The following is a 15,797-nucleotide window of genomic DNA, read 5'->3' as shown; positions in this document are numbered from 1 at the left end:
AATTCCTGCATCTGGTTCAGCTCCCAATGTAAATTGGGAGTGTAATGGCAACTGTGGCATACAGCCACCTTTATGTTCTCATCCAGCTCCTCTAGGCATGTTTTGTGGTAAGTGCCATTTTGGCTGGATCAAAGGATTGACTGGTATCTCTGTAAGAAAGTGTACATTTGATTGTCTTATCACAACAGACTGTAAAGAATTGTCCTTTGGATCACTTCAGGGTGGGAAGAAATACTTTTTTATATGGCTGGCTCTGGGAAAATAGAAATTCTAGTTGAGTCTGGAATTCAGCACAATGAGAACCCCCAGGCATGCATCAGTCAGGGACTGAGCATTCTCAATTCCACTATTGAGGGTGTGAAGCAATTAAGGTAATTTGGTGATGAGCACTGTTCTAAAAGTCTGGGTAGAGAATAACGAGTGTATCATTATAATTGAGAACCTTTTCCAGCAAATGGCAATATGACTTTTTTTTTAAACTGGGTTGATTGAGTCTGCCAATAAACCTAATTTCCTTTTCTTTGTTTACAGTGGAGAGCCCCTTATGTCATTCTGACTATATTAATTTAGCATGGAAGTTCAAATAATGCCTCATGCTGACCTACATAAGGCACCAGAGACTAAACTATATTTATGGTCTTTCAGTGGATTGCTATTTATAGGTTAAGCGAGGGATTGCTTGTGAAGCATCAAAAAAAAAAAAAAGTTACCACTTGATATAAAGTTATATATGTGGGCTGGTCAAACATTCTGACATTAACTTGGCCACTGTTATGCAAATTACATTGGACAGATTATTTCTTTGAAACTTCACTTTATCACTCTAGATAAGTGAATTGCATTTAGCAGAGTTTGTCTTTATTTAAAGACAGGTTTCAGAGTAACAGCCGTGTTAGTCTGTATTCACAAAAAGAAAAGGAGTACTTGTGGCACCTTAGAGACTAACCAATTTATTCGAGCATGAGCTTTCGTGAGCTACAGCTCACTTCATCAGATACATACCGTGGAAACTGCAGCAGACTTTATATATACACAGAGAATATGAAACAATACCTCCTCCCACCCCACTGTCCTGCTGGTATTACTTTAGATAAGCTATTACCAGCAGGACAGTGGGGTGGGAGGAGGTATTGTTTCATATTCTCTGTGTATATATAAAGTCTGCTGCAGTTTCCACGGTATGTATCTGATGAAGTGAGCTGTAGCTCACGAAAGCTCATGCTCGAATAAATTGGTTAGTCTCTAAGGTGCCACAAGTACTCCTTTTCTTTATTTAAAGATTGCTAGTAATGGAAGAACCTGCATTTCTTTTTTGGTGCAGGCATCTTCTGCTTCTTTTGCTGGTCTGTGAAAATCTTTGTTCTTCCTTTGGGTGTGATGGTCCTTAATACCACTTCTTAAACAAGAGAACTATGTACTTTGGCAGTCATTTAGACAGCATTTACCATTTAAAGTAGCATTTTTTATACAGCTGACATCCAGGAAAGAAACTTGTTTGTCATTCAGTAGTTTATTTAGCAAATATTTGGTTTGTCCATTTTGGGGGCATAAAACTTGAGAACATGACCTCCTTATGGTAAGTCTGGTAAATTCTTTAAATGATCGATCTCCTGGATGGAGGGAAAAAGTGAAACTAAAAGGCCAGAAGCATATAAGCATGTTGTGGTGTTATGTATTGTAGCAACTCAGGTACCTTGCTGAGCATATAGGAATATTTCTGTTGAAGTAGTAAACTTCTGTGAAAGCAGAGGTGATGGGGGATAGGTATAGGAAATGCAGTGCCTTGAGAAATATTGCAAATGCTTAAAATTGAATTTTGTACTCAGAAAAGCTTTATAGTGAAGTTTACTTCACATTTTTATAACAAAGTTGATTAAAAATTGTATTCTGTTTAGTATAAAATGACTATGCTCAGCTGTTCATCCTTTAAAGCATATTATGTATTCTATTTTTATAGCATGCATATCCTTAATCGATTAAACACTGTTTCTAATAGCTTTATAAAAGATGAGCAACAGGATATCCTAAATAACTTGATTGCTTTTTCCTAACTCTTTCAGATTGCTTTCCTCTCTAGAGTGAGAGGAATGAGTGTACTTTGTAGAATCCACTCTGATTGCAATTGTGCTCCTACACACTAATCTTGTCATGACAACAGCAACTTGAAACTGACTAGGTAGCATGAATAGTCAATTTCATGTGTAAGCTGTGTCTGAACTAGAAATGAAGCTATTTTTGAAATAGCCGGCATCATTTTTGACACTCTGTCAAATATTGTCCCTCATCAATCATAATTAAGTGCAGCTTGCCAGTTGATGTACACAGAGCCAGCCAAGACCTGTGAAACACCACTGCAGAAAGCATATCATGCTAGAGGGACATTCATTCTGTTTCAGGTCCTGAACATATTTTGGCCCTGGCAGTATTAGTGGCCAAACAATATTGAAGCAAATTTGAGGGTGTGTCCTGAGGGTGCTGTATCTACTTTTGGGTCCACGTGATTCATTTCCTCCTGCAGAGGAGCACAGGTTTGAATGAGACCACATCTCTTGAGAGAAGAGAGAGAGATGTTCACTAACTATCCTTACAGCTTCACCACCTTTAAAAAACTTGAGACAATGAATGCTGTGAAGAGCGAAGTGAGCTACATAGTGTTCAGTTCACTTTTTATCAAAACTGAACATGTTTTTTTAGCACAATATCCAATAGGATGCTTGACAGTGAAATACAAATTGAAATGCAAGATAGACACATAATGGAATGTCATGAGAAATTGTGAGGAGAGGCAGTATCTCCATAATCAGAGGGAAGTGGAAGTTAAATTCAGATGTGTTTGACAGACTTGCTCTGTTCTGGGATTTGCTATTCTGTGTTTACTGTTTAATGTAGCACTGTCCTTGTAAGTGAGGTCCAGAGAACTGGTAAGAGCAGAGGCAAGAGAGTGAACCTGTTTGAAGTAAACCTTGTTTTTTCCTTTACACCTCACCTGAAAGAATGTGGGGTTATATTCCTGGAAATGATTTGACTAGACTCAAAGCTGATGTATACTATTTCAGGTCTTGTGTTACAAAAATATAAGGAGGTTCAAAAGTCAAAACAACTTACTGTGGAGTTTATGAAAAGTCAACTCCTTTCCTAACTCCAGTGCCACAGGATTCATAGCAGTAAGTGTGATGCTTCCAGCTGAAGTTATATAGTGTAAAGAAGTCAAAGCCATATTAGTCATATTAATATTTGGTGCATAAACAAGCTTCTTATAATTAAACTTAAATGTTGTCTTGGCTCCACCATTTGAAGCAAAAGTTAAGGACATGTATGAACAGGATTTTGGAGACTTAATATTGCTTGACTTAAACAGCAAAACTTTGTTGGGAAACCATGTTATAACATGGCTTGATCTTGCCTCTGTGGGCAACACCTAGCTACATCTAAGAATTTGACTTGAGAGTTTGTCTTCCCATTGTACTTAATTATAGCAACCACTAGTGACCTAGAATTGAAAAGATGTGAGGAATTTGATCCTTTGGTTATAAAAGCCAATTGGCTTTAGGTCTGATGAATTAAGATCCATGTAAAAAACTAAGATCAGGTTGTTTCAAGTATCTGTTCACTTAAAAAAATCTAATTAGAGTTAAGGTTTGTGCTTCACATTAGTGTTTTTTTTCTTCCCAGGTTCTTTTGGACTGTAGGAATTAGAACCCTAAACTCAATTGTTAGAGAACAAAGAAATACCAAATTAAAGTTCCCCCACATATCCCTGAAAAGAATGTACTGTGGTCATGTTGCATAAGTTACAAATATGCAAAAACTAGGAAATGTACAGTTAGTATGCTGCTTCATTTGCCACACAACCTTAATTCTGCCCCCTTTTTTCCATTTGGATCAGCAGCAAGTACTACCTGGATCAGTGGAGCTATACTCAGCACATGAGGATCTATTTGACTTTATGAATAGGAGTCCTGATCTGGAGCTGTAGTAGGCATAGAAAAAATGGCAGTTATAGTAAAGGATGTGAAGTACTGTGATGTTAATTTCTTTCTGACATCCCTGCAGGGGGAGAGTCAAGGTCGTGTGGTTGTTCCTGAAAGCCATTCTTCTCCCTCCATCCCCCCTGGTGGATTTATGTGGATGACAGAGAGCGAGAGCTGATAGCTTAATGGCTCAAAGGAGCACAGCTTCCAAGTGCCTTCCTCCTGCCAACCGACTACCTGGGACAGCAGTCCAAAGAGAGGAACTGGTAGCTGTGCCCCTTAACTCTTTCTTAGTTCCTTCATGGCATCTCTTAGGCTTGAATGGACAAAGGGTAAAGGAGGAACTGTCAGTTGAGGGACTGCGAATGTCTCTGCTGCTCCTCTTGCAGGAAGTGCAAAGCTAGGAACCCTATTCTCAGGAGCCATGCAACTGTTTTCTCTGCCTGCCCCACAAACATACCAAGGGACAGGGAGCAGATAGAAGAGCAAAGCTCATAGCTGTGGGATTGTTTCATTTGGAGGAGGCAGTGAGAGGAATGAGAACCAGTGCCAGCTGCTCTCAGGAATATGGCTACCAGTTGCTCTCAGGGCTACTAGCTCAGTTGAGGAGTCTCAGCCTGCAGAGCCAAGAATGAACTGCTGTATATAACTGTTTAATTTTTAGAGCTTGTTCTTGGTACTGAGCACCAGCTATCAAGCTGATGCCTCAGTGAGATTTATTTGTGGAGCCACTGCTGCCTCCTCTCTCCCCTAACACCTGCACAAGGTGATAATTTTCTGATTTTAAGAATTTTGGTGGGTGACGTGTATATTGGGAACCCCTGGAGCAAACTACATCAAATTTGCACCATAAATTCTATATGGACATACCACTGTATTAAACATTTTTATGTGCATTTTTGGGTGAAGATTGACAAGTTGCCTTTAAACAGAAACCATGTTGCAGCCTTAACTCTGGTGCTGCTGGAGTTGCCCCATAATTTGACTCTTCCCCCCCCTCCCCCCATCAGATTTTTAATGGTTTTTAATTTCCTACAGTTTGGTCAAAGTGTAATCCTTGCTTAGAACATCATTAGTCTTCAACATGTTAGAATATATATTTCAAGTCTGAATTACTGGCTTAATAAAAGTAGTAGTATATTTGTGGCCTCCTTTTTTCTAAATAATCCAAGAACCCTTTACAAATGGGTTGTATGATAAATTATGTACAAAGATCACTTCATCCACCACTGAGATGCAGTGGTTTCTGGGGTAAAAATGGTAGCTGTTTAATAGTGCACAGTAATACTATACAATGGTTAAGGGAAGGAAGTGAAGCATACCACATCCAGTTGAAACTACAGAGCAGGATGTAATAACCCAAACTAATTTGGCTAGGGCACAAGAATGAATACCCTGCTCCTGCAACCTTTACTTGGCCAAAAGTGCTCAGGACCACTCTGTCTCCTCTAGGAGTGAGCGTCTCCAGCATTACAGTATATCCTTTTACCATTCTGGAATATTGGTTCAGAGTTAACTTGGAGGGAAAAGCACCACACAGTGAATCACCGTTTCTTTGTTCCTTGGAAGCTTCTCATTCAAATATTGACCAGGCCCAACCCTGCTTATCTTGAGTGCTGACAAGATCACAGCATGTTGTAATTATCAACATTTTGATCAATGTGTTTGCCTCCAACTCTTTATTTATTAGATGCCAATCTCACGGTGGAATGTACAGTTTTAGTTCCTTTCACATGAGGGATAATGTAGAACAAATATTAGATGCCTTTATATTCAGGGTTTTGCTGCTGAAGTAGCCTGTGTTTTGCTTCGCTAATATATTTTTCCCCAAAGATATTAATGGAAGGGGAGATCCCTCCTTGTTAGAGGTGGAGGTTAAGTAAAAAGAGGAGTGTTTCTTCTCCCTCATCAAAGTGAATTTATGGGCTCAGGTCCTCTTATGACCAAGTGTGAGTATGGTCTCTCTGCATGTGTGTAATCATGAATTTATTGCGATCCTTGAGTTATAACTTAAGAACTTATTTGGTATAGTAAATTCTTTCCTTGTAGAGCAAATAAAGCTCATAGTTGGAGGTATCCCAATTCAAATAAGATTTCCCCCCCCTACTTGGAATACAGCTTCTATATTTATCAGCTTAAAGAAAACTGCAGCCCTTTCGTTAAGAAATACGAGGAAAGGAATGTGGAAATAAAAGGGGTATTTTGTTCTTTGCAAAGTTAGCAACATTGACTTTTCCTGCAGCTTTAACCATATGTAACAATATTTTCAGAGTTCTGTGTAATTTATCTCTGGTTCTTAGTTACTTGGTCTTGCTGCAGTTTTAGTTACCAGTTTTAATAAACTTTTACTTATTTGTGAAGGTCATAATACTTTTAACCAAGTGTCGGATCTTCATAGGATAACTTTGCTCCTATAAGTATTTTAACGGGTATTTAAAAAAACACACAGGCACAAAAAACAAACCCTCAATCTGTAAAAATGGGTGGGTTCAGAGGAGCCCAAATCTTCCTTTTCTGTCTGTGACTTCCTGTCAGCACTTGTCTGTGTACTTTAGATAAAGTTTTCTAGGTGTACACACTACATTGTGCAAAGCTGCTTTGCGTACAATACACCTTCCCTTTCACAATGAAAGGGAGTGTTTTACTTACTGTTTTTTTTCCTGGCTGAGAAAATAGAAATACAGTAGTTTCAAACTAAATTTTAACTTTAATACCTATTTAATTGAATCCATCTTGCAGTAATTTGCCAAGATTTTGTTTTACCTATGCATACCTTGCATTTCCAGTGCAATGAAGTCATATGCAGAGAGGTCACTTTAATCACCTTTTAAAATCTTGTTTACTCACTCATGGAATCCATCACTGTAGTAGGTAGGAGCCAGATACAAAAAACCAGATTGCTTTAGACTGGTCTGTTAAACCATACTTTTCTTCTTTGTGTCAGATGGAGTTATTTCTATTTCACTCTCCTGTGTCTATGAAATAATGTTGGCTTGTTCTTCAGCATAATTACTGAGGAAAGGCTCTTGATGCAAACCAGCTTTTTCACATTCTTTGAAAATGTCAAGAGTTGGGCTCAGTCTTTGATCTCTGAAGGAGATCTACAGTTGAGCACCATCCACTAAATGTGCTTCACCTAGGGCACCATCACCTTTCCATCAAACACTGTTGCTTGGTGGGTTGTGGAAGGAGAGACGGTTTCATGGGGTATGTCTACACTGCAATTAAAAATATGCGACTGGCCCATGCCAGCTGACTCTGGCTAAGGGGCTATTTATTGCAGTGTAGACCTGGGCTCTAGGATCCTGCATGGTGGGAGGGTCTCAGAGCTTGGGCTTCAGCCCAAGCCCAAACGTCTACATCACAATTAAACAGCCCCTTAGCCCAAGTCAGGTAGCATAGGCCAGCCATGGTCTAATTGCAGTGTAGACATACTCTATGATAGCAAATTAATATAGCTATTGGCTATCAGTTTTCTGTAGCATTTGTAGTACTCTTTATCCTGGCTACTCTAGAATATATCCTCTTCTATGGGTTTTGCAGATCTTTTCGGTTCTTCAGTGTGGGAGCAATTGTTTTGTAAGCTCATACATTGTAGCATTTTAGCCTATGCAAAGACCTTGGTGGCAAGTTTTGTAGTAAGTTGTTACACTTCCAGTGTTAAGCCATGGGAGCACTTGTCTGATCATTAATCTACTGGGCTGTCAATGAAATACAAAAAGTGATTCCAGTTTTTTCTGGGTTTTTTTCTTCTGTGTCCATGTAAATAATTTGTGAAAACAAAGTGGGCCTCTAAAGTGTAAACTACAGGGTTCTGGGGTGTCTTTCTACATCTTGAGTATTGAGAAAAAGGACAGAATTTTCTACTTTTCTGTTTGAAATATAGTGAAAAATGTCTAATATAGTTGATGAAATTGGGTATGTCCAACATGAAGAGCTAGATATGTGTATTCTCTAAAGACTGTTTATCGTTCATGGCTAAATGTTTCATCACAGCCAAACAAGCAGCACTGAATAAATGAATGGCTATTGCTTAATCTCTTACTTTATGAAACTAGAAACCCTTGACTGCAAATGAGTACTTTTGGAGGATATGAGGCAAAGGTGTTGTAGGCTTGCTTTGAAGACCCACTAATACCTTGTTGAAAAGTTGGAGTTGGGAGTATTTTTCTGTATGTAACGCTGTGTGTGTAGGATTATTTGGGCACCCAGTTTTGGCAGCTGTGTCTTTGTTGCTTTAATGGGTCTAAGAAGACTGAGCAATGCTGCTGTCAGTGAGGGAGCATGATGAATTTATGAAGGGATGGATTCTGAATTCATGAACTCTTCGATCTTTTTGATTGTTGAGTAGGGGGGGACATGGTGAGAAGAAAGGATGTTAAGCCTATCCCTAGACATACACCTAAAAAGAGATTTCTTTATCTTGATGTCTTTCATAAGAACAGCCATACTGGGTCAGACCAAAGGTCCATCTAGCCCAGTATCCTTCTTCCGACAGTGGCCAATACCAGGTGCCCCAGAAGGAATGGAATGAACAGAACAGGTAATCATCAAGTGATCCATCCCCTTTCACCATGTTGCCAGTAATAATTGGGAGAAAAGGGTGCCTGCTTCCTTGTCTTCACTTTATTCCTGTCAGATTTAAGATGTGTGGTTAATAAAAACAACTGTTCATTGTTTAGTGAAAGATGAAAGCCTCGAAGACTTTGCACCACTTGAGATTCAGATGGGTTACTCTGACTTGCTTTGCATAGCTGTCTTTAGTTGGCTGCCTGGAGTACCATGAGCCAGTGGAAAGAATAACTGCCAAACCTTTTCAGAATAAGTGTGTACCCTGCTTCCTCACCATTGTCTCTAGTATATTTCTTATACAATACATTTATTATTAAGTACTGATACAAGAGGAAATGGTTCTCTTTATAACCAGGCAGCAGGGATTTAAGTAACACTCACTTCACTATTCTCATGATGATTTTATAATTCATAGAATAATAGAATATCAGGGTTGGAAGGGACCTCAGGAGATCATCTAGTCCAAGCTCCTGCTCAAAGCAGGACCAATCCCTAATTTTTGCCCCAGATCCCTAAATGGCCCCCTCAAGGGTTGAACTCACAACCCTGGGTTTAGCAGGCCAATGCTCAAACCACTATCCCTCCCCCCATTCTGTCTTTATATTTTAAGTTTAATTTAGAGGAAAATTTGAGCATACAGAAATCACAAATCTAGAAAGTCAACATATCTGTTGTTGTTTCCAGTGTTGTAGCTGTGTGGGTTCCAGGATATTAAAGAAACAAGGGGGTGAAGTAATATCTTTTATTGGACCAACTTCTGTTGGTGAGAGAGAGAAGCTTTGAGCTACACAGAGCTCTTCCTCAGGTCTATAAAAGTACAAGATCAGATAGAGAGTTTAGCATAAGTAGTTAGCACATATTCTATCTGTTTGACGTATCTAGTTGTGACACTGAGTACCTTTTATAGACCTGAGGAAGAGCTCTGTGTGGCTCGAAAGCATCGCTTGCTCTCTCTCTCAGCAGAAGTTGGTCCAATAAAAGATATTACCTTACCACCTTATATCTCTTGTCAGTAGAACATACGGAGTTATCACAGTTATTTCTACTTTTAAGTATAGGGAAAAACTCTGGAACCTCAGATACCACTTGATGATGATCACTGTAACCACAGCTTTGTGAAATAAGTCCATCTTCTTGTGACAGTTGCATTGCCTCATTTGATTTGGCTTTTCGTAGGGTATGTCTTCACTAGAGCATTACTCTGGACTGTTTAACAGGTATTGCCCTAATTCCCTTTCCCATCCCCACACATAAACCTCTTACCTGAGTTTAGTGATACTTTCAACCTATGCTAGCTAGCTTATGAGGGGTTGTGGGTTAGAACCTGGGGGCTTTCGCTTGGGCTGGTAACCTGTTCACTGTGCAGTAAGGACTGGGGCTAAAGCACTTGTGTGATGATAGTCCTGCAGTGAATGTCCACGGTTCCCCTTGTATCCCCAGAAGGGACCACATTCTCCCACAATTCATTGGGCAGCTTAGCATACTGGATTGCACAGAACCATGGGATATGCTCCCAGAAGTCCTAACGAGACACGGGGAGTACTGTACCAGTAAAAACATAATAACTTGGGTAGGGCTTTGCAGTATAACTGCTCAGACCCAAACTAGCCTAACCTGTGTGCTCAGACCCTGGCTTAACGATCACCTGGAGTAACTGCAGTGAAGCCATACCCATCTCACGCTAAGGAGGACTGGGAAAATGAGAGATAAGATGTTCAGTGAGAGGGTGGGGTGGCAATAAGGATGATCTGGGTGTTGGAAATGTGCAGTCCAACTCCTTTTTCTTTAAAAAAACAAAAAAAACAACCAAACAAAAAAACAGCTGGTAATAGGTTTCAGCTTAAAACAGTTTCTTTTTAACATAAAACCCAAACCCAACAACTGGACACAGCTGGATTCAGTATTTAGTCAGTGGTTTTTTTGGGTTTCATGTGATGTCTGACTATTAATGTGCTTTGTTAGTGTAATTTCTCTTCTCCCTCTCCCTCCGCCCCCACCCCCCCCCTGCCTCCGGGGGCGGGGGTTAATGTGTTCTCCAGCTCTTGCATTTTGACACTGGAATTGAGGCAAGAGGATCAGAGCATAGGAGAATCACTTCTGGTTGTTAAAAACTTAATGAACCATCTGTGTAGGATGCCTTTCATCAAAATTAAACATTCATAGTTTAACTGGTTTAAAAAAAATTCACTGAGAATTATAATGTAGCTGTAAAAGCCTTAACCTAAAGGAGTTTGCAAAACCAGTTAATTAGTATGATTTTAATAGACATACCTTTGTCATTTGCTTTTTAAAGTACCTTTGCTGTTTACTATTTTTGTTTGAGCATAGACCTGCATCTGGTTTCTCTCAGGTGACCATCTTATAGCTGTATAGTACTTGCCCATTTCTTCAGCCAGGGAGCTGTCTGGGATAACTTACATAGTTATGAAAATCCACCAAACCAACAACCCATTAAATTAATCTGTTAACATAATTACCGTATGCAAACTTATAATGATTTTAATGGCTGTTATTCACTGGAAGCTCTGAAGATTTAATCTGATCCCTTTTAAATTCTTGGCTTCAGTGAAACAAATACAATCCAAATGACCACCTGTGAAGAATTTTTTCTTTTACTATAATGTTTAAGATGGGGATTAGTGGAAGGGAGACATTCAGGTAGCTTGTGTAATATTTCTAATTACCTCTTCTCCATAGGTCTAGTAGTGTGAGCTGAGAGAGCCAGTTTAACTCCAGTGTTTCCCCTGACTGAACTCAGTTCCCAAACCAAGGTTTCCATCTTTACTGTCTTTTATGTGAAGTTGTTGCATACATTGCAGTCCCTCAGTGCAGTAAGAAGAGTATTTCCATTAGTTTGGATAGTCCTGATTATTAATGTAAGGTTGGAAGGTGCTCCAGGTCTTCATTTGTAAAAGTTATTGCTGATCAAAATTTGTTTCTCATTATTACATTGTGAACATTACACCATATTTTTAAATAGCTGCAAATGTTAAGTCTGCTTAAATGTTAATTAAACTTTATATGCTTCTAAACTCTAGTAATTGTATGTCTTCTAGATATGCCTAGATTACCCATATGGATAAAGTATTCTAGGAGGAGGAACAAAGTAAAGCTGAAAGGCTTAATCAAAATTTACATTTTATAGTCAACAGGCACAGAAGTTAAATGCAGCTGTTCTAGGTGACTTTTAACTGAACAGTCTGTATAATTAAGTCTGAGATTCATATTGTGTCTATAATATCTTTTTGTTTCAATACTTTTTATAGGAAGACAGGATACTAGCCCAAAGAAGGATCTTATCTCTCAGTTCTGTATCCATGGTCAAGTTGAAATGAATTTTCCAGGTTCCGTGTATCATATGTGTATTGTGGTTTTTTAAATTAAAGAATCCTTATCTTTCCTTTATCACAAAAACTTAAATTAGTAACCATTTTAAGAAAATTTGTTTATTTTTTGCCATTCAGTCTGTTTGGACAATCAAAGTGAACTAGTCAGGTTCACTTTCCAGGTGCCAGTTTTTATAGGGCTCAGACTTGAAGAACAGATGAATGGCTTTCAATCACTTTAGCTTATCAGGGCTTTTTATTCATGTTAACATTCCTGAAGATGCAGAATAGTACATTCAAAGGTTTTCTAGCTGACAATTTTGTAGACTGGTGTTAAGCTAACACAATTAAGAAACATCATTTTTGCCCATCAAGACATGGCCTGAACGGAACACTCTTATTCTGTTTACGTTGTAGACACTGCTGGAAAATACTTAAGTAAAACCAAAACCTGTCTGTTAGTTTTCTTTTTAAATTGAATATTTCCACTAATATTGCTTAAAACTATATTTTGGCCGTAATCTACTTTTCAGCATCTCTTAAAGTTCATTATACTAACTTAGAGTATGAGACAATCAGAATGAAGCTAAATACAGACAAGAAAAATTACAGTGAAAGTAAGCTGAAGTAACTATTTAAAAGGCTGAGTAATAGAAATTGAAGAAGACTACTCATTTATTTAGAATAGAGTAACTGTTTTATCATGTAGATTTCAAATAGAATACTTCAGCAAACATTTTGAAAATAATTGAGCAGTTGTCTAAACAGTCAAATAATGGTCTCTTGAATTAACGTAACCTTTTATTTTGTTTCATCTTATTTAGACTGTAGCATCTTTCAGGGACACTAATTTCTTCTTTGTGTAAACACCTTGCACATGTGGTGCTGCATAAACAACTGAATGTTGATTTGCACTTATGACGGTGCAGAAGAATAGTACACACAAACACCACTACTAGTACCATCCTATTCATAATCTTGTTTCCCTAATTACTTTGTCTTGATGCTTTCTCAAGTTCAGAGAGACACTTTTTAGACATCCTTTTTTAAAATTTGGCCTTATTGCTTATAATTAAAGCAGTGTGTCAGTTGAAGCAGACATCTCCTAAGTCAGATTTCAGTAAACTTTTCTTTAAAAAAGAGAAATTTTCCAGTTTCTTAACCCATACTGATCAGTAGTTCCTGACTGTACGACAGGACAGTGGATGAGAGGCTGCAATATTGCTGTAATTGAGGTGTTTGCTGAAATATGTATTTAGAGCAGAAATGTCGTTTTTTAGGGAACCTAGAAACAAGAGCAAAGCTGAGGTCTAACTACGATAGAGGATGGACACCAAAGAAGCTGTGTTGGGGACAAAAACAAAGCAAAATAAGGTAGAGCAAAAGTAGAGGCCAAGCATTGGACATGGGAAGGGATGGAGTGTGGGTGGGGGTTGTATACTGAATGGGGGAACAGTCAGGGGATATAAAGAGGAAAAGTGGTGGAAGCTTTTAACAGTGAATGGCAAATGGATACTTCTTTTTTTAAACCAGACTATTCTAACTTAAACTAATTATGCAGGTGAAATGGTTTGGAGGAGTAGGGATTCGTTCACCTATGAATTCTGTGTGAATTTTTCCATTTTTGATCGTTGCCTAAGCTCTACCAGTTTTACAGATATAAGCTAATTGCTGACTGCAGGTTATAGCAAATACAGATGCCAGCTGTTTTTAATTAAACTTCTTTTCAATTTTGGATATCTCCTACTGTCATAAGGGGATTCTTCAATTGAACCATTCTGTTGGCAAACTGCATACAATGGAACTAGCTCTGTTCACTTTCATCCTTCATTTCCATTCTGTGATCAGAAATTATGTTTTTGTTCATAGCAACATGAACCGTGAAGACCGGAATGTGCTGCGTATGAAAGAAAGGGAAAGGCGAAATCAAGAAATTCAACAGGGCGAAGAAGTCTTTCCACCTAACTCTCCTCTCTTTGCTGAACCATATAAAGTTGTGAGTTTATGCTATTATAAAAAATGCAGTTCTTTGTGGCAAAAACCATATTTTCAATTATTTGGTTTCTAGTCTTTTTTACGTGAATTTTTCTAGTGCCCAGTTCTTGTGACAGTGATAAGAAGCAGAGCTTGAAAGTGAGGATGGATGGTTACTAGGTAGCAGGACTAATAGATGCTCAAAATATCACTCAAGAATAAAGACACTGCTTTAATTGAAAGGATGTGCTGAAAGGAATAATGAAACTTCAGCTAACTTTTCAGTTTTCTTCTGAATTTGTTCCAGCCACCCAAAACATTTCAAGTGTTGGTCAGATCTGTTATGGTGGCTAGCTTTTTTTTTAAGCATACTAACATTCATCTACAGTACTCTAGCTACAGGTAAACCCAGGAATAGGATGTTTGACTAGCAGGTTGGTTTTAAATGCAAAACTGCTTAATAGCCTGGGGTTCTTACAGTTTAATATAGCCAGGTTCCTTAAAATTCATTGACTATTGTGAGCCTAATTCAGGGTTTGGTGTAACTTTTTTCTTTTCTTTACGAACTTTTTAAAGTCCCTACCCATGACTTTAAACCCCCACTAGATTCTCTCCTAAGGATCTATTTAGGCCACACTCAATACCTATAGACTAACACTATTTATGTGCTGGAGGCAGAAACTAATATTGGGAGGGTAAGATGATGACATCCATGATTTTAATTCTTTATTATTCAAGAACCTTTTTTTTAAAAAAAAAAAAAAATGTCAATTTACTCTCCTCTGGTAGAGTGAGGAAATGAGACTTGGGGCTTGTCTGTATTAGAAAGTTTTGCTGCTTTAACTTCACTGTTATAGTTGAAGTGGTTAAGCCTCCTAGTACGGACATAGTTATGCTGGCAGATAAGTGCTTATTCCACTTTGGTAAGCAGAATTGGTATAACTGCACATGTTAGGGCTTGGACAAGAAGAACTGTATCAGTAAAAACAAAAATCACACCCTTAACTGACATAGTTCTACCAGTATAACTTTTTTAGGGCAGACCGCCCTGTAAACATCATTTAAGGGCTATCAGAGAAATAGCCTCAGTCTGAAAGATTAGTTATGGCATTGCTTTTTTTGAACCCCTGCTATCTAGTCTACTGATGGTATTTGAGGTTCTTAATATCATACTCCTGAGGGCATTCTGTGTCAAAAAATTAAATTCTGCACACAATATTTTAAAATTTTGCAGATTTTATTTGTCAATAAATAAAGGCAGAGGCTCCAGCATGGCAGTGGGGAGCATCACTCTGGGAGATCACGCTGCAGCCTTCCCACCCGGGAACACAGACTCAGCAGTGAGGCTGCACCCGACCCAGACAAGCAGAAGGCCTGGGCCTGCCCCAGAAAATCCCTGGGGCCCTACCCCTCTGCATAAGGTGCACCAGGTGTGGGGCAGGCTGGCTCAATCAGACAGGATCCAATTGTGGAGGGGCTCTGTCGGGGAGATCCAGGTGTGGGGTGAGAGGATTCTGTGTGGGACAATCTGGGTGCAGGCAACTCAGTGAAGGGCCTAGGTGTGGGGGGATCTGGATGCACAGAGGCTTGTTTGGGGGCAGAGGGGTGGTTTCCAGGTACAGGGGCAATGGAACTCTGCAGGAACTTCCAGGTGAAAGTGTTTGGGGCTCAGTGGAGCAATCTGGGTGTGGGCGTCTCAGCAGGGGGGTCAGGGTGCTGGGGGAGTGGGGATTGGTGGGGTGGGGGTTTGGGTGCAGCTAATTGAGGGTCAGTGGCATGTTGATCTGGATGTGGGGACTCAGGATGGTGGTGGGGGTTTAAGTGCAGGGTGTTCAGTGGGGGTGGTCTGGGTGCAGGGGTGGGGGTTGGAGGCAGGGGGTGAGGTTCAATGTGGTGGGGTTTGGGTATGAAAGGATAGGGGGGTTCTGGGGTGTATGGGGTGAGGCTTGGGGGG

General features: G+C 39.3%; 1 protein-coding gene across 3 annotated transcripts in view; it reads left to right on the top strand.

The window, feature by feature from the left end:
• The window catches only part of AFF4 (ALF transcription elongation factor 4), a 74,843-nt gene that overhangs the window by 15,227 nt on the left and 43,819 nt on the right, over positions 1 to 15,797 (top strand). For 2 of the 3 annotated variants that reach the window (XM_077823487.1, XM_077823484.1), the window contains exons 2-3: positions 13,150 to 13,243; positions 13,739 to 13,865. In XM_077823487.1, coding sequence (XP_077679613.1) covers positions 13,743 to 13,865 — 123 coding nt within the window. In that variant the 5' untranslated portion in view covers positions 13,150 to 13,243; positions 13,739 to 13,742. The remainder of the gene's footprint in view (positions 1 to 13,149; positions 13,244 to 13,738; positions 13,866 to 15,797) is intronic. The other variant, XM_077823486.1, reaches the window with a different exon arrangement.

The sequence above is a fragment of the Eretmochelys imbricata genome, chromosome 8, assembly GCF_965152235.1.
Source record: "Eretmochelys imbricata isolate rEreImb1 chromosome 8, rEreImb1.hap1, whole genome shotgun sequence".
Lineage (NCBI taxonomy): Eukaryota > Metazoa > Chordata > Testudines > Cheloniidae > Eretmochelys > Eretmochelys imbricata.
The sequence above is the reverse complement of the archived record's forward strand: the minus strand, read 5'-3'. Positions and strand labels throughout refer to the sequence as shown.